The sequence below is a fragment of the Prosopis cineraria genome, unplaced genomic scaffold (assembly GCF_029017545.1).
Source record: "Prosopis cineraria cultivar Desert tree isolate PC_DT_omini unplaced genomic scaffold, ASM2901754v1 PC12, whole genome shotgun sequence".
Taxonomy (NCBI): Eukaryota; Viridiplantae; Streptophyta; class Magnoliopsida; order Fabales; family Fabaceae; genus Prosopis; species Prosopis cineraria.
Window position 1 is genome coordinate 27,768,345 of NW_026555343.1, and position 23,224 is coordinate 27,791,568.

At 35.3% G+C, this 23,224-nt stretch overlaps 1 protein-coding gene across 2 annotated transcripts; it reads right to left on the reverse strand.

Annotated features, from left to right (window-relative positions):
• Nucleotides 1-269: 269 nt before the first annotated feature.
• Nucleotides 270-23,000, reverse strand: LOC129287971 (kinesin-like protein KIN-UB). Of its 2 annotated transcripts, XM_054924271.1 has the most exons (19): nt 22,645-22,993; nt 17,650-17,750; nt 17,398-17,520; nt 16,967-17,152; nt 16,521-16,742; nt 16,232-16,385; nt 14,545-14,694; nt 13,069-13,157; nt 11,998-12,201; nt 9,694-9,810; nt 7,666-7,800; nt 7,450-7,581; nt 6,560-6,698; nt 6,392-6,484; nt 6,106-6,231; nt 5,834-5,959; nt 2,275-2,418; nt 1,499-1,627; nt 270-865 (listed from the first exon to the last, which is right to left on the reverse strand). In XM_054924271.1, the coding sequence occupies exons 1-19, from the start codon at nt 22,811-22,813 to the stop codon at nt 705-707; spliced, it is 2,700 nt and encodes an 899-aa protein (XP_054780246.1). In that variant the 5' UTR covers nt 22,814-22,993; the 3' UTR covers nt 270-704. The 2 variants fall into 2 exon arrangements, 1 of the variants encoding a protein (XP_054780246.1); XR_008587856.1 differs by lacking the exons at nt 270-865; nt 1,499-1,627; nt 2,275-2,418 and adding exons at nt 3,262-3,626; nt 3,719-5,136 and having other exon boundaries at nt 22,645-23,000.
• Nucleotides 23,001-23,224: the final 224 nt, after the last annotated feature.

Here is a 23,224-nt window from a genome sequence, read left to right on the forward strand (position 1 = left end):
CCTTATTGATAAATAATTTATAAGTAGCTTTGTAAGCATTTTGAACCTAAAAGTACGTCCTAACCTTAATAAGCCCTTGAGGTCCAACTCATTTAAACTCTATTTTATTAAAGAAAAAAAAAAACACTTCTTGTTGAACCTAAGTTATGTCGATGCATGGCAAGAAAATAACCTTTAATTACAGATTTACTGAAAGACTCAGTTACAATTAAATGGAGTATCAACGACTAGATACGGCCCAAAAAATATAATGATTTCATTAACTACCATAAAAAAAAAATATGGAAAATTTATATTACTTACACAAATCAACAATACAATATTGGTCAGCTCCACGTAGCTTCCACAAGGAGATAGGGAAAAAAAAAGGCAGAATTTGACTAACCCATGCTAAACTAACAAACGTATAACCCTCTCTCTCGTACCCAACAGCACATATACATTCTAGTTTAGTTCAACGATGGCTGGAAACTACGAAGAACAAACTATATTGCAATGCAGGTTGGATGAATACCTTGAGAGGCACAGCGAATATCAGTATTCAGTAGATCAGATCAATCTCCCCATCAGCTTGAGGCTCCAAATAAAAACGGAATAACTGAATGAAGGTTGGATATCAATATTCGATTCGTAGCCGTCTCAGTTTGTAGCTGTCTCAGTTCAGCGATTAATATTCAAATCGTATCCGTCTGTGTTTGTGGCGATCAATATTCAATCCTTAGCCGTCTCAGTTCAGATTTGAAGGTGGGGCTGTTGTTTAGAGTTCGACGGGCAAGATTCCTTATGTCCTCCCGTGAACAATCCCTTGAAATCCGGACAAGCTCCCAAAGGGCACCACCACTAATCATGTCTTTTGCATTCACTTCTGCAAATTGTACAACTTGAATTGCTTGAATTTATGCTAAGAAAAATTTTAAAATAGGATCATCTATCAAAAGATAAATGAAACAACCAATTTAGGGATTAGGAATTAAAAGGGCGTTTAGTTAAGTTCTAGGAAAGGTGATCTTTTTTTGAAAAGACAAAATAAGCTCTACTGACAGCAGACTGGGTGAAAATGGTAAACTTTTCAAGCTAAGCTGCTACATACACAAGAGCTAAGATTGGAAACCCCAATCACTTGTTCAAGTGACAAAAGCTTTTATCACTTACATCAACTATAGTTGGTGGAAAGGTTATCTTTTCCCCCCCTCACTATACAAAAGAAATCCGTATCATCATTACTGAACAGTAACCATGCTTTTTTTTTAAAAAAAAAATTCAATAACATAAAAGATGCTTCTCATTTATAAAATTATTTTTGTATTCTATTTTCCTTTTCATTTCATTTCCATTTTGTATAACAACTTCTTAGTTCAATCACTTTTGATAGGCTCATTAATTATTATATATTTATCAGAATCATTTAGATCTTCATAAATTTGGAACACCTGTTTTAGCTATATTGTAAGCACAAATCTACCTTCAAAAATTTAAAGATAAGGTTAGATGCTATTACCATGCTGTGCCAAGTGGCAGATTGCAAGCTCAACGTGGCGCCTTATCGGTGCAGCTTCATTATTAGCATTTTGTACAATCCATGGCAGTGCGCCATCTTCTACTAAAAAGGATCTGCCACTTTTTAACCCTGTGAATGCAAAATCTAATCATCAAACTAATGAACAAAAAATGAGTTTCATAAGTTCATTTGGTGGTGGGGCTGTACAATGAAGCAAGGAAATTGATGGTAGGCATTGATTTTCTTGAAAGCATAGAAGTGGCCTTACAGTTATCGACGGAGTAAAATATTTTGATGTCAGCTGCGTTAAGAATTAGCCCATTATCTATCTAGTTTAATGCATCTCCTTCAATAGAGAAGACATTGCCTCAATATTCTGAGGGCATGAATACAATTTTATCGAATACAAATTTAGAGGCAAAGAAATCCCTCAAAGATGTGAGTATTTCTCATCAACCAAACAAATCATAAAATCCCATAAGCCATGCATTGCCAGTTCTTTTCTTTATTGCTTCAAAACACTCTAATTGAATTTGGAGCAATTCATTCTACGTCTGAATAATTTCTTTGATGCTTTTCAATCAAGAGATTTCATCGCACATGCACACGCTCGGGTGGGCATGGGCACAAGAGCGTGACTATGAACTTTCCTATGAAGGAGAATCAATCTAAAATGAATGTTGGGAGAAACTGAAGGGATTATAATAATTAATTATAATTATTACAGTATTAACATCACACCACTGTCAACCTATGCAAAAGGAAGAAAACTAAACCTTGACCAGAAGCTCGGGACTCGCATTTTGCAAAGTTGGCAATTCCTCGAGCAACTTGGGAAAGAACATCAGGATGTCCACACCTAACAATTCCCAGTAAAGCCTTTATACCACCCTGAGATCTCAGCTTCATTAATAACTTCTCTGGATGAGAAACATTAAAATGAAATAGTAAATATACTTAACATCAAACTCTCAATTGAACTCGAGTAGAAGTGATAATGTGAAGTATACACATGATTTCCAACGTGAATTAAATCTAAAGATGAAAGCATGATATTCTGATACAACTTAACAAGAAAATAAAAAACAAGGAAATGAAGCTAGTACTTCCCATAACATATTTCAGCACTACAACTAAGCTATGAAATGGAAAGTAAAAGAAGACTATATCAATAAATTTTATATTTCTTATAAGAAAACTAAAACTCTCTGGACATGTAGATCACGTTATGTGATGCAGAAAGTACACAAGTTTAATCGTTTAATACTTATGGAATCAACATATAATGGCAATATAAAACCATAACCTTTTATAGGATGAGTTCTCCCAAATCTATTCCCAACTTAAAATTTGCAATCATTGATAACGTCATGTTTACAATTTTCTTAAGCTGATAAAAAAAAATCATCTCCGAACAATATATCTTGTGTTGACAGAAAATGTCTTTCAAAAAATGAGTTACTTTATGCTTGTTCAATTTTCTAAAATTTGGGGTGTAGGATCAATAGTTTAGGGCCATATTCATATAAAGAACGTAAAAATTGATTTTGTGCGTATGTTGAAATCTTTATGCCAGTTTTCTTAAACATATTGAAAGCTGTGTCCAGTTTCATCAATGAAAATTGATTATATATATATATATATATTGTGAGTGCATCTGTAGTGAAGAATACTTGTTTATTAATGGCTATTGGGGGGCAGCAAATCCCAACCAATGATACACGTGAACCATTATAATTAAGGGCTAAAATAATATCCAGCACTTTAAAAAGGAAGTTCAAGGTGAATTAACATTGATGACTGTTACAAGAGAGAGAAAAAGGAGGAGAAACAAAATCCTTATCCACAAACACGTGTCAAGGGGTGAGGTACAGTGTCTATATTTCCATTCCCAACCATAACTATATGACAGCCAAGTATTTCTTTCTTTTATTATTTTATCATATTGCTTGTCCTTTTATTAGCATAGTAATCTATAATTCCAAACCCAACGCATATCAATACACCCCCCTAAAGAGCATCAATGTCCACAAGGATGGAAGAATATGAAGGGGTGGTGGCAGCGGCAGGAACGGTGGGGCTTTGCTGTTGGATGACAGAGAGGTCCTCCCAAGTGGCATCTTCAGGTCTGGAATGCAATCATCAATTTACAACTGAGTAACAGGCAATCAACCTCATCTAACTACCTTCCTAAAATATACTCTAGTTCAAGAAACTGACCTTCCTCATCAATCAGAGGATGCCAGCTACTAACAACAGCATTCCCAAGAGATTTATTTAGGACAGGAAAACAGGATGCACGTGAGAATTCTCTGATGGCTCAGGCTCGAACTCATGAGCAACTTTTCCAATCCATAATAGCGAGCAGCAAGCTTATGGAGTGCAGAATTATTAAGATTTCTGTGAAAAGGAAGCAGCTTCAAATAAAAAACATTTCCAGCTTGAAACTCATCTTTACTTCTTTGTTAGCCAGCGGAACCATTTGATGTTGTGATCTCAGCAAATGATGCTTAAGAGGCTGAATGGTCAATTCTCTAGCTAGGCCTGAACGATCAACCAAACCCTTAGGGAAGCCTCCAACTAAATAAGGAAGATGAGTTGGTGATGGAATTCCATAAGTGGCTTCTTTGAAAGGAGTCATTCCTACGGCAGAAGGATAAGTGGCATTACACCTAAGTTCAGCTAGTGGCAGCTGCTTGGCACATTGTTTAGGAAAATCCCCACCAGTGAAAAAAGGAAGGGGGGGAAAAACTCTCCAAGCACCGGTTTGAGACCTCAGCCTAATAGTCAGTCTGGTGGGTGGTTCACTTATCAGTAGTGCAAATTAACACCATTTAACCGAAACAATTCATGCCAGAATTAACCACAAAAAGTAGGGTCATGATCAGTGACTACTGTCTTAGGGAAACCATGGAGCATCATGGTGTTATCCAAAAAAATCTGATCCCCTTCAGCTGTAAAAGGATGCTTAAGGTACAAAAATGAGCTCCTGTGATTAAGTGATCAACCACCACTGGAATTGCGGACTTACCATAGGATTTATGTAGGCCACTGACAATTTATAGACAATTCAGTCAGACCACATATCCTCAGGAATAGGGAGAGGTTGAATAAAATCTGGACTAGCAACAATGTTTAGGCTTGAAAAAGGCTTAGAGTTTGTTGGAGTCTCCAAGAGATGGAGAGAAGGTTGCATCTCCTTAGCCTCACAAATGAATGTATTTCTGGTCAATAGTGTTTTATTTTGACTAGGTTGTTGCACTCCTTCAGGACACGAGTTTTGAACCTTAAACTCACTATTTAATGCGAAACTCCAGCGCTTGTACACATTTCTAGGTTGAGAAGTTCCGTGTTTCTGAATTTTCATATCCCCCTTAATTTCTAAATGAATTTGACTGCCTTTAATTCTTTTGCTAGGTGGCACAATTGCTGGTTCCCTAATTGTAGAATTGAAGACGTCTAGGTAAGCTATGATGTAAAGGAATAAATGTGTATCATAAGGCAAGGAAAAACGATTAGATAGGGAATTGCATGTCTAGATGAGTGGTGAGGATGAAGGTGGAGAAGCAATGTATAGGTGGTAGGAACCCATTAAGGATCAAACAGCTTTGATACCAAATGATAAGATCCAAGATAGGCTGAGAGAAATAAGGAAAATAAATCATTATTAAAATATAAAATCAAAATCTAACTTCATATATTAATAAGAGAACATTGCACTAATAGAAGAAAATAGGAAGAGTAATTACATTAAGATGATATAGAACAAAAATCTTGCTATATACTTTTCTCAATAGCCACACTTAAGAGAATCTTTAAAGGGCTCAAAAGCCTCAAAAGTTTATTTAATTCATGATATGCTAGCTTTTGAGTTGCTAAGCATATTTATATTGCAAAATACAATCAAAATACTGAAAAAAAACTATATAACTAGATAATTAAATAAAAAATAAAAAATCTACTAAGATCCATTATTTGGATAAAATACTAAATATTATTATTAAATAGAAAATATCTAAAATAAATTAAAAATAATATTTATTCCAAATATTTCTCTAACTTCCCAAATCATCCATTATCCCTCATTAATTGGTACCCTATCACACCTTAGTGAATTTGTATTATTTCTAATGTCATTATTTTATAGCTAACTATATGTTTTCGGGGATTTAGCAACCCACATGAAACAAACAAGTAAATATACTAGTAGCTGAAAGCTCAAATGGCACAAGCTTAATCTAAGACTCAGGTAAACCCTTGCTCAATCTCAGCTCCTTCCCCAAGACATAGACCTTCAGTGTAACCAACAAGAGAAGAGAAAACATGTAAATATACCATTTCCACATAGATTAGCAATAGCTCCAGCTACCATTCGGAGAGTTTGTGGATCTTCAGCATCAGATGAAGTCATTGATAAGAGAGTAATTCCACCTTCAGCCATAATAAGTTCTTGATTGGCTTCTGCATCACCGCAAAAGAAGCAAGATAACATACCAACATTAGTCAAATAAATACAACCACAAATGATAGCAAAATTACCAATTTAAGAAGCAAGATCTTGCAATCTCAATGTTTGAAAATTTAAAGAACTAGTAATCAACAATCACCATTCATCGCAAGATTGGCTATGGCCCCTGCAGCTACCCTGCGAACAGTTTCATCCTCATATCTTCTAAGAAGCATAAGCAAGGATGTAAGACCACCTGCATCTACAATTCTTTTTTGATTTGCTTCTGCAAATCACATTGAGAAATAACATTAGATAAAGTAACATGAGAGTTTAATCAGTTAACTACTGTCTACAAACTACAAACCACTAGTGAAAGCATATACTAGTATCACTAAACAGGAAACAGATGTTAAACAAAACCTCAAGAAGAGGTTAACAATTACCTTCAGCAGCTAGGTTGGCAACCACTTTCACTGCATGAATCCGTACATTGGCATCGTCTGACTCTAGTAATGTCAATATCTTGTGCAATCCAACTGTCAATTTTTTTTTTTGTCATATACACATGAACAGTGAAGAGTTTCAATTATTACACAAACCACTACTTATACCTTGTTCAAAAAGGGTAGCAACAGATGCCTTCTGACCATTCCCATTGTCTCTGAGTTGAGAATTCCTAGCTTGAGACATGGCGGAATCCATGGCAGAAAATGCATTTTCGGAGCCCCCATTTTCCAAACACCTTCTCATCTACAGACATAACATTCAATTAGATTGCAAAGCATACTAAAACAAGGTAATATAACTAGATGGTTTGGAAAGAGGATATTTTTCCCCCTCCCTTTCAACAAACAAAATTTTATTGGAATGAGAACAAGGAATGTCTTGCAGAGGACAAGGTACTTCAAACCAAAAACCACTAGTAGCTCAAAAACATTAAGTGGATAGCCCTAAGACACTTGCCCAAAATAGCCTTCCAGTCTGCTTCAAATGCATATGAGAAACATGTGCAGAGCACTGGAGCTAAGCCATACACACAATTCTATCACATAATACGTTTCAAGGAAAATATAAGGGAAGAGGAGAATACTTGATCTCATAAGGATTAATGCCGGTGACCTTTTGGCCCCACAAAAAAAAAAAAAAAAAAGCCAGTGACCTAAATGGTTTCAGGTGGACCCTGTTGATGCCAATCTGATCAAGGAATTTTATAATTTAAATCGTTAAGCTATCACAGATAAGTAAGAAACTAGCTTCCAGTACTCTAGACTTTGCACCCAAGCCGTTTCAAGTGTCCAAAGCTCTAACAAATGTTGAAACATCATTTATTTAAATCAGGTACCCATTTACAATTCCCTATATTTAAATGGCCGTAGATCATATAAAAATCAGGAACTGACAGGATTTAATGTCACAGCAAAGCCAAAATATTAACTTCAATTCCAAGCAAATAATAACTAATCAAGCAAATGCTGCAATTTGATTCAAAGTGAAAAAAAACCTGATCAGCTTCATAATTCACTTGTAATAATTGGCTTTGCAGTATTATTAACTCTTCTTCAAGTTTCCTTTTCTGATGAGCCTCCTCTTCCAGCATTTGGCGAAGATTTAGAATCTCCAGATTGCCTCCAGCCTAATACACAAAAGATGTTCCCACTATACCAGAAATTCAAGGTTGAAAAGATAGAAGCCAGAGATGCTTGTCATTTAAATCTACCTGTGTCTGTGAATGTTTCCCCAGCTGACTTCTTAGGTGTTCTACCTCTTCTTCAGCTGCCTTTCTACGATTAGTTTCATTATCAAGCAACCTTTTGACCTCAGCAACTTCATCTGTGGATGATGGCCCGGGCCCCTGTTCCATAAAAACTAATTATATGATAAAAAAATTAAAAGCTGAAAAAAGAAAGACAACCAACTAATCTTAGTTCAACGAGACAATAAGCAGAAGCTGGGGAAACCATAGACAACCTGCACGAGAGAAGATTAAATTGTTATCAATGTGATGGTTAATCAAGTGGGATGGGAAATCCTCCCTAAAAGCAAGCTGTGGAGGTGGGAGAACCAGCCCACTTGTGTTCCCCATTGAGGGGTACATGATACTAATAGATGCTCAAACTAACAAAGGAAAACAAGAGAAATAAATCTATCGAGGTGATATAAAACAAGAATCTCGCTCTACATTCTTCTCAATAGCTACACTTAAGAGAATCTCCAAAGGGTTTAATGAATTATTTTATTGATGATATGCTAGCTTTTGAGTTGCTAGTCATATTTATAAAAGCAAATACAAATAAAATCTAGATAACTAGATAATGAAAGACTAAATAAGTCATTAATGGAATCTTATCAGATACTCAATGGGGAACTTAGGCATCCCATACCACCTAAGTCTCCATCACCATCCTATTAAATTCGGCCATGAAGGGAAAAGATAAAAAGCAGCAGCCAGGAAAAATAATAAAATAAGACATTGTGATTTAGATACTGAAATAAATCAAGGTACAAGTGTTACATGCGTAGCTCCCTCCTGAAGTCCTAACTAACAGTGGCTTATTTAGCAGGACTGAAATGTTGTTAGTAGCTACTAGTTAGGAACGGGGAAACAAGGTCCTATATAAGGAGAACTAAACTCCCTGTACGCTGGTGAGGATTGAAAGAATACAATTGTTTTTTGAGTTTTCCTTCCATCAAAGTGGTATTAGAGCTGATCTCTGGCTTGATAATGCCAGAGACTTGATCATACAAATGAATTGACAACCTTGAAATTATTACAGCTGCTACATTGTTTGTGGGTGATCATATTAGAAGTGTAACATTTCACTAAATTTCAAGTGTAAAATTTCTTTCCATTCTCAAATCAAGGCTCAAATAGAAGGGCTTTATGAATTGTCAAGACAACTTTTCCAAAGAATCATTACTCTCTTAAGTAATAATATTGCCTTGCATGTTATGTAAATACTTTAGATCTATGACTATTGTTAAAATATATTCATATATAATCACTGTAACTGTATTTACAAACATCAAACAGGTGACATTTTCCCAGATGCAGTAAATCCAGTAAAAACAAAAGCAAAAGCCAAATACAAGATTAAAGGCACAAAAGCAAGTAAAAATTGCAAACGCACAAAAGAAAAAAAAAACACATACCATACTGATAGAAAAAAGCACAGGCGGCAAAAATACAAAATAAAATGCATCATGAAACATAAGCAGTAAAAATTGCCAATCCAACCAAAAAAAAAAAAAAGGAATCCAAAGTCATGCAGAAAATAATGGCCTGTTTGGCAATCTGTTTTGGGAATAATTTTCTGTTCTCTATAGAACAAAAATATATATTTGGCAATGTGTTTTCAAAAAGTGATTTTGAAAGCAAAAAAAAAAAAACAAACAAAATATTTTTTTGGAAAATAGAAAAATAATATCTTTTAGGTATTCTAAGATTATTGTTCTGGAAAATAAGGGAAAATTAAAAAAAATAACAATTTTCATATTTTTTTTGTTCTCAGAACATATTTTATAAAACATCAGTTCTCAGAACAATAAAACAAAAACAGTTTCAAACAAGCCCTAAGATTTCAGAAGACTGAATTGCTCAGGAAAACAAAAGTTAATTAGTCTGAAATGATAAATATTTGTTTTTTTAGAGAAAAAGCATAACAACCTGTTATAAAAAAACCAAAGAATGAGAAAAGAATTAACTTCAAATATTCCAAAATAAACAATAAAATCTCAAATGAGATACCTCTCCATGAGCATCCACAAAGCCATTGCAGTCATATCTTTCTTGACTCAACACCAACTTATGCTCCAACTGCTTGACTGAATCCATGTACTCCAACTGGCATTTCATCCTCTCTTTCTGCAATGCATGGTACAACTTACAATGAGTACATAAAGAGAAAAGAGGAGCTGCCTGAGGTTATCAAAAATATGCAGAAAAGGACAGCATCATCCCTAATGTCTGCTTCGAAATTACAATGTAGATTTAGCCTATATTGAGAAAGTATCAATTAGTCAAGGATTATTCTGACAAAGTTTATTGGGTCAAGAGATTATTAAAAATCAGAAAGTCAAGTAGGTTAAGGAAGCGTTACCCTAGTATGCAGTATCAAAACTTTATATTAAGTATTGTATGCTTTGCAATGGTATATCACATAAATAAGTTATATAGTATTAGGAAACAAGAGATTCAGCAATGGTCATGCATCATATATTCTTACCTACAATGGAAACCCACATCTATATATTATAATTAGTAAATTAAAGGACTAAAGGGCAAAAATACTTATAAACTTTTCCTCCAGGGGCACCTAGTATCTTTAAGTGAAGAATGGAACAAAAGTATCCATAACATTGATTTAGCAAGTGCAACTGTCCCAAAACCGTTAAAGAAGCTAAACATCCATTATGTTCCTTCACAGTCATCGCCACATGTTGCTAGGTGTCACCCACTCAGCCTTGACTTTTCTTCTGCTTCCAAGTGTCACCAAATCAGCCAAGTGTCCTTAATCTCCTGCATTTTGCTCATTCCCTTTCACTCAACTATTTCCCTCAGCTCTAATGGCCTTCTCCAACTCACCTCACCAATGGCAACAAGCAACAAACAAGTCATGCCATCTACCCCAACCCTATAGCTTTAGTCAAAAACTACTCTTTCTCTACCACTTTCGTTTTCACCATTAAACCTAAACACCCAACTCTAGTGGTCACGGAATAGCTTTTGTAATTTCTCCAACAAAGACTTTCCCAGGTGCTCTGCCCAATCAGTTCCAGTAGAAGGTGGGAAGCAATCAAACTAGTAGATAAATATCACCGAAAAAAGCTAGTTTCTAATTGGGTTGTGTCGGATCTATCTTGAGAACTTCATGGGTGGCTTCTAGCCTTCTCCTCTTCATTTTTCCAGGCTTCTTGAAGACAACTACAGATCAAAGGCAGTAGAAACGAAATTGAGAACTCATGCGTTGGTAGAAGATGATTTTAGCCGGGTTTGACAGAATCCAACCAGTATGGCAATGTTCTCATTTTCCAGCGTAAAGTATGTTATGTTGCTTTTTAATTTCTGGGTCATGACATTTAAGATTGTTAGAGAAAATATGTGATGAAATTAAGGGGAAGTCAGTTTTCTACATCAATTGGGTAGTTTATGTTCACATAACTTAACATTGATCGAGTAATGAAGAGACAAAGTGTGGAGTGAAATTGTGAGGCAAAGAGAAATCGATTGATGGAGATTGAGAGGAAGATTTAAAGATCAATCGATCAATTCATGTGGGTTAGGGTGATCTGGGTCTCATCGACGGAACCCATGATGATTGAGAGGAAGATCTAAAGATTTGGGTTTTTCATGTCTCTTTTATCGCCTTCGTGTGACCATCTTAGTGAATAGAATCTTTCGAGTCCCATTTTAATTTTCACACAAGCTACGCATTTTCTCTATTCATGTTTCATGATCACGGACTTTTCTGGATTGTGATTTCTCCCCCGATTTACATTAGAATTTGGAGTTTTCATATCTCTCACTTTGCATTTTTCGTTTTTGTTCTTCAGTGCATTTCCCACTATTTTTTTCAATGAATTTGCACTGAAGTTTTGTCGATGATGTATAAATGGAACTTCCGAGGAGAATCCATGTAGCTCATGTTGGGTTCTAAAGAAATGGCTAGTGCTTTGGACCTAGGAAAAATCAAAGGGAAAGAAGAAAGATGACGTCAAAGTTGCTGGAAGTCACAAATGGTGGAGTTAAGAAAGGAAGAAGATGATGATGATATGACCACGTGAGAGAGAGAGAGAGTTTACATGTCCATGTTAGCAAAATTAGTCAACCATGTGCTTACACGTCACTTAAACGGTCAACATTGAGTCTTTTTAATGATTTTTGGACAGATACACCAATTCAAACAAGTTTATGAGTATTTTTGCACCTTCATTCACTTAAAGATATTGGGTGCTCCTAGAGGAAAAATTCAAAGGTATTTTTTCCCTTTAACCCTAAATTAAACAAGATAGTATACTCAAGATAGAGACATTATAATATAAATATACAAACCTCCAATGCATCTGCAAAATTCCTCTCAACTTCAGCTATATGACTTTGGGCCTCCAAATTTATTTTTTCAACTTCAGCCTCAAAAGCTTTTTGCTGCCTTTCATTTTCCGCAATCAACTTATCGACTTGTACTTCAAACCTCCGGGCCAAACTTTTATAATCAAATTCCTCCTTTATTTTCAACATATTCTCAACTTTCATTGCCTTTGTGAAATAAATGACACTTAATCAATCATGCAGCCAACATATCAATCATCAATAACATCTTGCATTTGAAATTGTAAGAGATGTATAACGGAGAAAAGGATAGTAAGTCTATAAAAATACCCACCATCTGTTAACCATAAAACTTTACTAACTTGTTTGGGAACAATAGTGACGCAATATACACGGTAAAAAGTACTAGCAAATAGGAAGAGTCCATTAAAAACCATTTCATGGTTGACAAACAGCACAAGGAGGAAAAGCGTACATCTTCCAGATTTTGTGGGCACTGAGACTCTACCTCACAATAGGGTCATGAAAATTACTTTTTAAGATATTGTCCAAATATAGAAAAGTTAATATTAACATTTAAATTGTTCATAAAATGCAGGGAAAAAAAGATATACAACAGGTATTTAGATGATGTAGAAAGAAAGGAAGGAGAACTAGAGGGTAAGCCGGGGGGGGGGGGAGATTGGAAAATGCTGAATATTATTTCAATGGAAAAAAATTCTACGAGTGAATAATCCTAAGGCCATTTATAGAGCTCTAATCCTAGTTAGTCTAGACTACTGTAAAGATAAGATAAACTTTATTTAGATTTAAAAGAAACTAAATCCTTTATAAGATAAGATAGGATAATAGGATAAATCATATAAACCTAATTTAGACTTAAGAGATAATACCGTGATTTAAATAAAAATGGCCTACATCAGATAAAATCAAAGAATTCTGATACAAATTAAAATAACCCTAAGCGTATTCCCCATCATGATCATTTGCAAGTTTCACAACAATATATAAAGCATATTGCATTTTACACGGTAAAATATACAAGTCTAGAAATTCATAAATATGAAAACTGACCCTCTGGCCAAACAGTATGGTACTTGCAGTCTCTCCTCGATGACGTGGAGATGGTCCAATAGTTACAATCAAAGAAGTCCTAGCAGTACCTGCAAATTATTTAAAAAACTCATTAGGATAGCATGATATAACTAAAATTACAGTAGGTATCAACAGCTAAGAACAATGTCCAAGAAGCTCCACATTTGTGGTTTGGACATACGAGTCCTCACTTGCTAAGACAAAATGGGTATATTGGTCAGTTCCTCAAATCATGCGTTTGATGACAAAAGAAGGCCACCTAAACACCATTTCATCAATTCTACTTAAGAACAAAATGATTGTAATATCCCAGCATGTTTTTATCCTTTAGCGAGCTCTGCCTATATTTTGTAGCCTGTCCCAAGCTTGGGTAACGGAGGAGGGTTGTGTTAGGCCCCCAACAGCCAACATGAAACTTTGTTGAATCTTACATGAATATAGACAATAAACGTTTTTATTTGAAATACATGTAAAGACAAAATTCGTAATGAGTGAATGCAGGAAAAAGTGGGCGTTGCACCTATTAAGGAAAAATGGTAGAAAATCGTTTGAGATGGTTTGGACATATACCAAGAAGACTACAAGAGGCACTTGTGAGGAGAGTGGAACAAATAACTTTGAGCCTTGTCAAGAAGGGTAGAGGAATACCCAAAAGAACACTTGGAGGTTTTTAAGCGAGACCTTTTAATTAACAATATTTCTAAAACTTTAATAAATGATAGAGCACAATGGCATCATATAATCCATGTAACCAACCCCACCTAGTGGGATAAGGCTTGTTGTTATTGTTGTTTTTGTCCTTTAGTGACAAATTAAGGACATGTTACTTCAAAACATGAAAGTAGACGTTGCTAATAAACACATGCATATATGCACAATTTTCTCTTTCTTTGTTTTTTTTTTTTTGGTACTAGCATATATGCACAAATTTATTTACACACATGCACACACATATACACACATTAAGTATTCAAAAGATCTGATAAGCACTAATCAAGTAGTCTATAGATGTGAGTTATAAACCTAAGACTAAACATAACTCAATGAGGAAATTAAAAACTTTCATATGCATCATATCAATTTTATAAACTTTCAACTTCTCCCCACAATAATTTATTTCTAGATTTGTCCCTGTGAAAGGAGAGTGTTCAAGAATAAGAAAATCTTAGACAAAGAAAACAAGTGCAATTTTAAAACAGGGAAAAAACAACAAAAGCCTTAAAAATGCAGTGAAGAAGAGCTGCCCATACTCTTTAAATGTTGGAAATAGGAAAGACTGACAATATAGGATGAAAAGAAGTAAAAATGATTATATAGCAAGCCAAACAGGGACTAAAAAACGAGAACTGGTTTCTTAAACCATAAATCAAATTTAATAGCGAATGTGATCCCATTTAGTTGAAGCTGCAACGTCTAATAGTATGAAATCTAACGCAACAGATTAAGGCCTCTTACCTCCAAAAGAATCTCTGAGCAACCTGGTAAGCTTGGAATCACGAATTGGAACATGAGCACTGTTCTCTGCCAGAGCATTAATACATTTTCCCAATGCACTAAGTGAAAGATTTATAGATTTAGCTTCCTCTAGCATTTGTCCTTCACTCCCTGGTAAGAAGAAAAGAGATGGAAATGTTTAGCACATATTGACCTACAAGTACAAGATACTAGACCATCAACATGTAAATATAAAATATAAAACCTATATAGCAAGAGACATAGTCCACGCATCATAAATAGCATTGATTCATTTCTCAAACTCCGTAAAAAGTTCAAAGAAGCAAGTCATGTTAGACTAAAGGCAATGACTAACATCAAGTGAATGCATGAAAGTCAAAATCCCAAGAGGGAATAATGCTAGGTCACATTCCAGGGGGAAGAGGAAAAATTTCAATATATTTATCATCCAACAAAAAAAAAAAAAAAGACTTCTTTTTGCCAACAAAAAACAAAGAAAGAAAAACATCATGTTATTTCATTCAACTGAAGTTTTGACATTTGTGTTTTAAATGCCAAGACAGTTATTAGTTGGTCTGGCTCCCACTCAAATGAAGAAAGGTTGGTTCGAACTTGGCCTTTGGTCCAACTTAAAGCCATAATCTAGCTCCAATCAAGAATGACGCATTACATTCATATCTAACAAACTTGATTCCAGCCTATTTGGAACCATGAACTTAATCTTATTTAAGCATCCAATAAAGCATTATTCTTATGTGAGCAAATTCCAGAGTATGGTTGATTCTATTGATTCGAAAGTGTCGATACATAGGCTAAATAGAAACAGAAAGAGGAAGCCAAATGTCAGCGCTCTCATTTCTTGATTATAGGGGAAAATATGGAAAACGAAATCATCAGCAAATCTGTAACAAGATAATCTGGAAAATAAAACCCATATCTAGGAAATAAAATCAGAGATTAAAAGATAGATTACTGAGATAATGGGCTCTTATAATTGTCTGCATTATGATTAGCACATTAACTTACAGTTTAAATTCAATTATTTTATAGGTTAAGTAATGCTGAAGCCTGAATGTCAAGAAAAAATCAGATAATGATCCGTATCTTGACTGGGAGTTCATTGATTTAAAGAATGTTGTTTTTTGTCTTTTCTTTGTAATTTATATTAGAAATTGATTAAATCAATTATCTAGTTACTAACCAAACACCTATATTTTGATAAAAATCAATTTTGAAAGCTAAAACGGTGGTTTCCTTAAATTAAATCCAAACACCCACATTTTAGTTAAATCAATAATTACTTCCCCTGACACCCATATTTTGATTATGAAAGCCCAAAATGTGGTTCTCATAAGCAGCTCCCACATGCTTCAAGTGCGTTTAGATTAGTGTTGGGTAAAAACAGAGTTTAGATAAGGTTGATTTATCATAAGCATGATTTTGGAAAGAATTGATTTAATCAAAACACAGAAGCATGTGGAAGCTGCTTATGAGATAACGTGGTTGAGGATCTCATAATTGATTTAATCAATTGATGACAACAAGATTTGTTTGCACGGACGGCAGCATGCCTCATGCATAGCATAGATACACAAGAAATGCATCTTCACCGCAAAGACGAAATTCATTATTTCATAATATACAAGAAAATTTATAGACAAAACAATATCTAAAATTGAGCATACACCTGACTTTTGGATACGCTCTGAGCCTGCCAAATCTACCACAACTAGCTTGCTCTTTCGAACAAGTGGTTTAGAAGGTTTGGTCAAATGAGATGAGTCATTATTTTCATTAGAAGAAATATCTTCACTTTCTAAGACAGACCTCTTAACATGTACCTGTATGAGAAAGGATAACTTCATTATTGCATACTTTTTAAAAATAATTACCGAAACAATCAATTTCAAAATTTGGTTTATTTATTCAAAGCATATAAAAAAATTAACTAATTAGAAATAAGCTTCTTTTTTCACCATCAATATAGCATGACTACGAGAAGATTCAGTATTCAACTTTGTGTTGGCAGCAAAACGGTGAGCTTCCCCCACTCTCAGCAGCTCCAAAAAACTCTGTTGGTCTCTAATTTCTACAATCGTAGCCCCAGGCAGAGATACATCACCAGTTCTTGGATCTTCCATAATAGGAATGTTATCATTCGCAGGGTTAAGCAAGTCCTGGATAGTCTCCATGTAAAGCTACACATTTTTCAAGGGTCAAAAACAGATTAAATATTTTCAATAAATTTAATATAGCTTATGAATACAATATAATAAAAGAACAGCATGAAAAAGCCAAATAGCATCCAACTTTACAATTATTAAGATAAGATGCAGCAACCAAGTTTACAACTTGAAAACAAGAGCCTTGAAAACCAATGTGTATGAGGCAAAATGCAGTGTTGTATTTAAAAGCATACAACCTGCAAGTACGAGACAGTGACAGTATCAGTTTCTGGAGATAGATCTGCTAAAATATCCTCCATGGAACGAACCATGATGCCACGATTGGAAATGTCATCTTCCCCCAATTGTCCAACGGTAAAAGTTTTCCCCGTGCCTGTTTGGCCATAAGCCATTACCGTCCCATTATATCCATCAAGAACACTCTAAACACCAGGTTACCAAAACAAATTAAGTCAATAATACAACAGAAAAAATTGGAAACCCTCATGTTGCAACATTGTGCTAAAATTAAACATGATTGAAACACTGTAATACATTGAAACATTGAAACTAACGTTAAAGATAACTGAAACATTGGAATAACAATAAAGATGATGTTCACCAATTCAAAAAAGACTAACTACATCATAATTTTAAATTATCTAGAAAATGCAATAACATCACAAACCTCCACTACTGGCTTAGCAACAACTTCATAGACACGCTTCTGTGATGCAAATTCAGTAAATACTTCATCAAACTCATATGTGTCTGAATCCCAATTGTTCTTCCGAAGTTTCAACCTTTTAAACTGAAAGAGAGTAAATTAAAACAAAATGCTTAATCTTAAGAAAGGCTAAAGCATTTAACAAACCAAGATGTGTATTTATAAGTAAAAGTACACCCCTGAGTCTACAGAAAGTTAATCAAACAAACTCACCTCAGGTTGCAATTCAACGCAGTCAGCAAAATCAGCATCCGCCATCATTTCTTCAGCATTTCGAGGTCTCAATCTTACAGCCACTCGAACTCTTCCAGGTACTATCAAACCATGATCAAGAAAAGAGCACAACAATACATCCACAGGCACACCAAGCATATGCAAAAAAGATAACAAGAGCAATTCAAATAGCTGCTTTCTTTTTAAGCTTCAATTTTCAAATTTCCATGGCACAAGCATAGAACATTTAGGGTTTTAAATACATATAACAAGGACATTGCAAATTAAACCCTAAAACATCCTCAGCTTGTAGACATATTGGCCCTTTAATGCCTTTATTAACCCATAACAAACTCCTCTATAGCCCTTCATCATCACCAATAACAAAATCTCATATACCCAATATTCACCAGCCAAATTAGTGCTAGAAGGAAACTTAACTGCTAAACCCACAACTTCCACTTCCCAGAGAGTTTAAAATTTAAATAATGCCAAACTCATCATACACTAAATCAGCATCTAATGAAAAAAATTTCAATTTTAATAGCATATGCTGCTAAGCTATAACATTGTCGTTACAGGAGACTATTTGAATGAGATTACTAAATTGAAGAAGTCAGCTACCACTAGGTTTGAAGTGAAGGATCTAGGAATCTCAGCTAAGCTACCTCTTGGACATAGAGGTGGCAAGGACAAAGAAGAGTATTGTCTCAAAAAGAAAGTATACTTTAGACCTTCTAGACAAAATGAAAATATAAGGACATAAACCAACTAAAACTCCTATGGGCTCGAACTATTATTCGTAAGGACAGAATTAAGCAAGAGAATACCCTAATAGATATTGGGAGATATCAGAGATTGGTAGGTAAGCTAATTTATCTTTCTCATACACATCATGACGTCAGCTTTCAGTTAGTGTGGCTGGCCAATTCATGAACAAGCAAACTAGAGAGAATTTGATAAAGGTCTATAGGATCCTGAAGTATCTAAAACTTTACACCTAGTACCAAGTTCTCCTTTAAAAAGGCGGGAACATAAAGTTGCTAGAGTTTATCAGATGCTAAATGTGTTCAATAGTAGACAAAAGGTTATAACTTTGTCGTACATGCTTGTCTGGGATAAACTGGCTGCACAGAAAAGGTAAAAGTAAGTAGTGGTGGCAGAAAGTAGTGCAAAAGCGTTGTCTTTTGCACTTGCCTTTGATATTTGTGAAGGGGTCTTTGACAAAAAAAGATCCCAAAACAATTAAAATATTCCTTTTTATAATAGAATTAAACATTCCTTTTGAATTGCATAAAAAGGTGATGCGTAACATCACTGCAAGAGTTAAAAATGAAGATTGACCAGATCTGGAATCACATCAAGTCTCCTCCTTTATATTCAGATTTTGTGCAACAGGCCAAATGTCCAATCCTTATATATCACCTTCATTTTCTTTCCCTTTTCTTCTGCATAGACATTAGTGCTTTACGGCTGTGATGTTTTTTTTTTCTACCTTTAGGAGAGGATCTGGTGTGTGACCTGCAAGTTCCTCCTTCCTGTATTTATTACCAGCCAGACCCTACGTTCATGTATAAAGAATTTGCCTGAATGAATAAGAATTATTCATGGAATTTGCCATGATATCGGATCTGGATTTTCAAAACCTACTCCATCCCTAGATACAACTTTCAGACTACCAACAACCCTAACCCCAAACCATAGCCAAAGCCAATACCAAAATGAATGTTGAAGAAAATCAAGGGGCTAATGATGTTGCTCCAATTTACATCACATGCCATATACTCAACAGGTACTTGGGTATGACGGCCCACTTTGGAGTAGGTCTGTAATAAAGTTCATTTGTGTGGCAAGGGAAGGAGGGGCACCTCACAGGTGAAACAAAAATGCCAACTGCAACAAATACCAAGAAAAGAACTTGGAAAGCTATAAACAATCAAGTAGTAGCGTGATCACAAATTCTGTGGAGTTGAATATCAGTGAGACTTCCATATATTATGAGACAGCTCCAGAAATTTGGGAGGCAGATCAAAAAGCATATTCAATCCAGGAAAATGTGACAAAGATATTTGAAATTGATTGTGCTCTCCACCAGGTAAAACAAGGTGAAAGACATGCAAACCGATATTTTAATGAACTCTCAAGATATTGACAGTAGCTAGACCAATTGGAGACATATACGTGGAACCACCCAGAAGATGCAGAAGATTGCTGAAAAGAGGCACATCTAAAAATTTCTGATGGACCTTCAAATCGATCTAGATATGTCCAGGTATTAAGCATCATCCAACCCTAACATTGTGTCAGCAGACAAGAGAAAATAGGGAGGAGACAAAAAATGAAGGGAAAAGAAAATGGATAGAAAATAAAAGAGAAGAGATGTGATTTTCATTTTCTCTTCTTATACTTGGCTGGGCAACAGAAAACGAGAGGAAAGAAAAGTGATTAATTTCATATGGACAATAACATCCTTATTATTTGTACAAAAAAATTGTTACATAATAAAACTTAATATTTTACCATATTATTTATATAATCTCCATTACATATTACAAATGGAATGAAAACAAAAATATAATTGAAAATTATTTGATCCAATTTTAATTTTTATTTCTAAAATTATTAAATATACAATGATCCAAAAATTTTAAAATACAATCAAATATAAAGAAGTGCTCCTTATGAAAGATATAAAATGCAGTGTGAAAAGGTGAGATTGGTCTGAAAAATTTATGTTTCAGGATCGGAAAACACAATAAAAAATGACAAAGAGAGTGGGGATACACCTCAGGTCCAAAACGAAATTGATTTCGCACATGATAGAATAATCTGACTAAATGGAGGGGAAGCCAAAGGAAAATGGAGGAAGGTAGGGCAGGAAACCATTAATATATATATATATGGGCAAATTTGGAAGGAGATTTTCTCTCCAAAATCTCCCCATTTTTGGAGAGAAAGGGAAGGGAATAGGTGGGTCCCACATATTATTTTTCCCCCAATTTCCTCCCTCCCATTTATCTTTCCTAAGCCAAGTGGGAAAAATGCAGGTTTTTCCTCACTTTTCTCTCATACTTTTCTCTTTCCCCCATTTTTCTCTCTTGCCAAGCACAGCATAAAAGCTGTTTTTGCTTGATTTAGGAGACAAGAAAGCTACAAGTTGATTTAGTATCCCGTTAGCAACCTACCAATGCACATAATAAATTTAAGCCCAAAGCTAATAATAATAAGAAAAATGGCAAGGGTTGGTTTGACCACTGTCAAAAAGGTGGGCAGACCAAGGACAACTGGTAGAAGATTGTTATAATTCATATGTTTCTTCTGTACTATTTACTGTTTTGTATTGTATTTTCTTTATTTATTTTCGGTTAGAAAATAGTTAGCTTAGCTTAATAAATCTGATTCTCAAGATATAGTAATGCCAGGAATTATGATTTAATTAAGGCAAGCCTGTTGCCTCTCTCCTATATAATTTTTCATGAACGAATGAAAAACCTATCAGCCAGCATACAGAATATCTCTTCCTGACCACAGACACACTATCAAGGCCATGATAAGATTTGGTCAGTTCCAAGACATGAACACCAAAGCCCACGGCACCAAACTGTATCACAGGTTTCACCATTTCAGGCAGAAACATGCCACCAGTATAAGGGGCCAATGAGCTATCAGTGCTAATGATCGTCCTAGCTGGTGAATTTGATGACACTCAAAATTGGACACACATTCATGCTGTACAATACAACGAGAGACATCTAGCAGGCTGCTCAGATTCATACTCATTTGATTCTGAAACAAGTATAATTCAAAGTTATGGTTTATTATAACTCACTTATCACGTTGTGGCAGCAAGTCAATATGTATGATGTGCAGCTTGGGCATGTACCAAAGACAACAAATATTTTTCAAAGTTTTATAGAATGCAAAAGATTAAAATACCACCTAAACGCTTCATTTTCCCCCTTATTCTTCTTCCTCCTCCCTCTTTCCCATCACCACTTAACCCCTAAGACACTCAAATTAGAAATACTTGTATCAATCAGATTAACATTTGAAAATCATATTAGAGGTATGTATATCAACAATCATTCAAATTAAATAGGATGCATTTCACAAATAAGGATAAGCAGCAGCATTGATGATCCTCTCCAATGTATCATAAACCAATTTGCTATCCACATGAAACCTCAAATGCCCATCAATTGTGGGTTCCTACTTGACCGTTGATCACTCCCCAAGCTAATTGACCTTCTTCTATGCAAGATGAAGGAGCCATATTTTGAACATTTGATAGGTTCTATAATGTGGAGTTACTAAAGAGGAATTAGAAATGAAAAACTAGGTTGGAGAAGCCATAGCTCAATGTAGTGAAATACCCACAAAATCAATGAGTCGTGCACAAAACCTTCAAAGTAAATCAATCAACATGTTGCAATCAAACCAAATCAGCGGTGAGGGAAATGAATGATGACAAAGGTGGAGCCCAACAGATTGGTGAGGGTCAACGGAGCTCAACGCAACAGATGGTAATAGCAAGTGAAGTCCTACCTGACGACATTAATGCGTCTCATCTCATCACTATCCGTTTCAAACTCAGTCTCCCATTTACCTTTCCTTCCCCTCTCCTTACGAAAACTCTATCTTCTGTACGCACCTTCAGCCTACCTCAGTGCGAGAGACGAAGAGGTAGAAAGAGAGGACGAACAAAATTCCACTCCTACTCTGAACGCTCACGAAGAGGACTCTATTCTCGTTAAATATCTGAATTTCCTCCCTACACTTTTGATGAATCTATTAGGTAGAATATGATAGACGCAAGTAAAGTAGCATGCAGATTTTATATTGAAAGACTCAAAGAAGGCCAACATGAAGTTGCATTTCTGTGCTAGATAAAACAAAATGATATGCCACACATCGCAATTTCAACAAGCCAATACCCGTTCTTACAGGAGCAGCAACCAGCAATAGGATTTACAAAAAATAAAAAATGGCACTAACCTCCGTCACCGTTTCTAGCTGCCAAAGAGGCCGGGCTACTCCGGCGGAGAGCGGATCCCGGAGACTGCGATGAAGGAGGAACCCTTGGTCTGAACGACATCTTCGCACCCGCAAACCGATCGAGCTTAGGCCCCCTTTGAGCGCCATTTCTTTGAACATTAGAGGCCATTGCGAACGAAATCAGTATTAGTTTTCCGAACTCACAAGATTTCTGCCATATGAAGCTCTGGTCGGTGTTGTTCAAATTGCGAGAAGAGAGGGTAATTAGCTGTGGGTCCCGTTGTGTCGGAGCGACAGAGACAGAGACCGTGGAAGGATGGCGGTAGAACCCACCACGGTACAACAAGCATTAAGAATGTGTTTTCCTCGACGACTAAGAAACTTACTGTGAATGTAGTAAAATGTCCCCAGAAAATTGAAATGTTCTTTTGACCAAAAAAAAAAACATTGAAATGTTCTATTTCAACGGAGGAGGAGGATCTGGCAAATTAAAAAAAAAAAATTGAAGGGGTAGACGTATTGGTTTTATCTTAACATGTTAAAAATTAAAATCAAATAAAATTTATTTGCTTTTAATTAT

What these genes read in the sequence shown, in the direction of transcription:
- LOC129287971 (XM_054924271.1), bottom strand. Translation starts at nt 22,813, where the DNA reads ATGGCCTCTAATGTTCAAAGAAATGGCGCTCAAAGGGGGCCTAAGCTC. An exon ending in AGCCAATCTTGCGATGAATG is followed by an intron (nt 5,960 to 6,105) that starts GTGATTGTTGAT and finishes GCGGTGATGCAG; the next exon opens with AAGCCAATCAAGAACTTATT. An exon ending in GTCCCGAGCTTCTGGTCAAG is followed by an intron (nt 1,628 to 2,274) that starts GTTTAGTTTTCT and finishes TTGCATTCACAG; the next exon opens with GGTTAAAAAGTGGCAGATCC.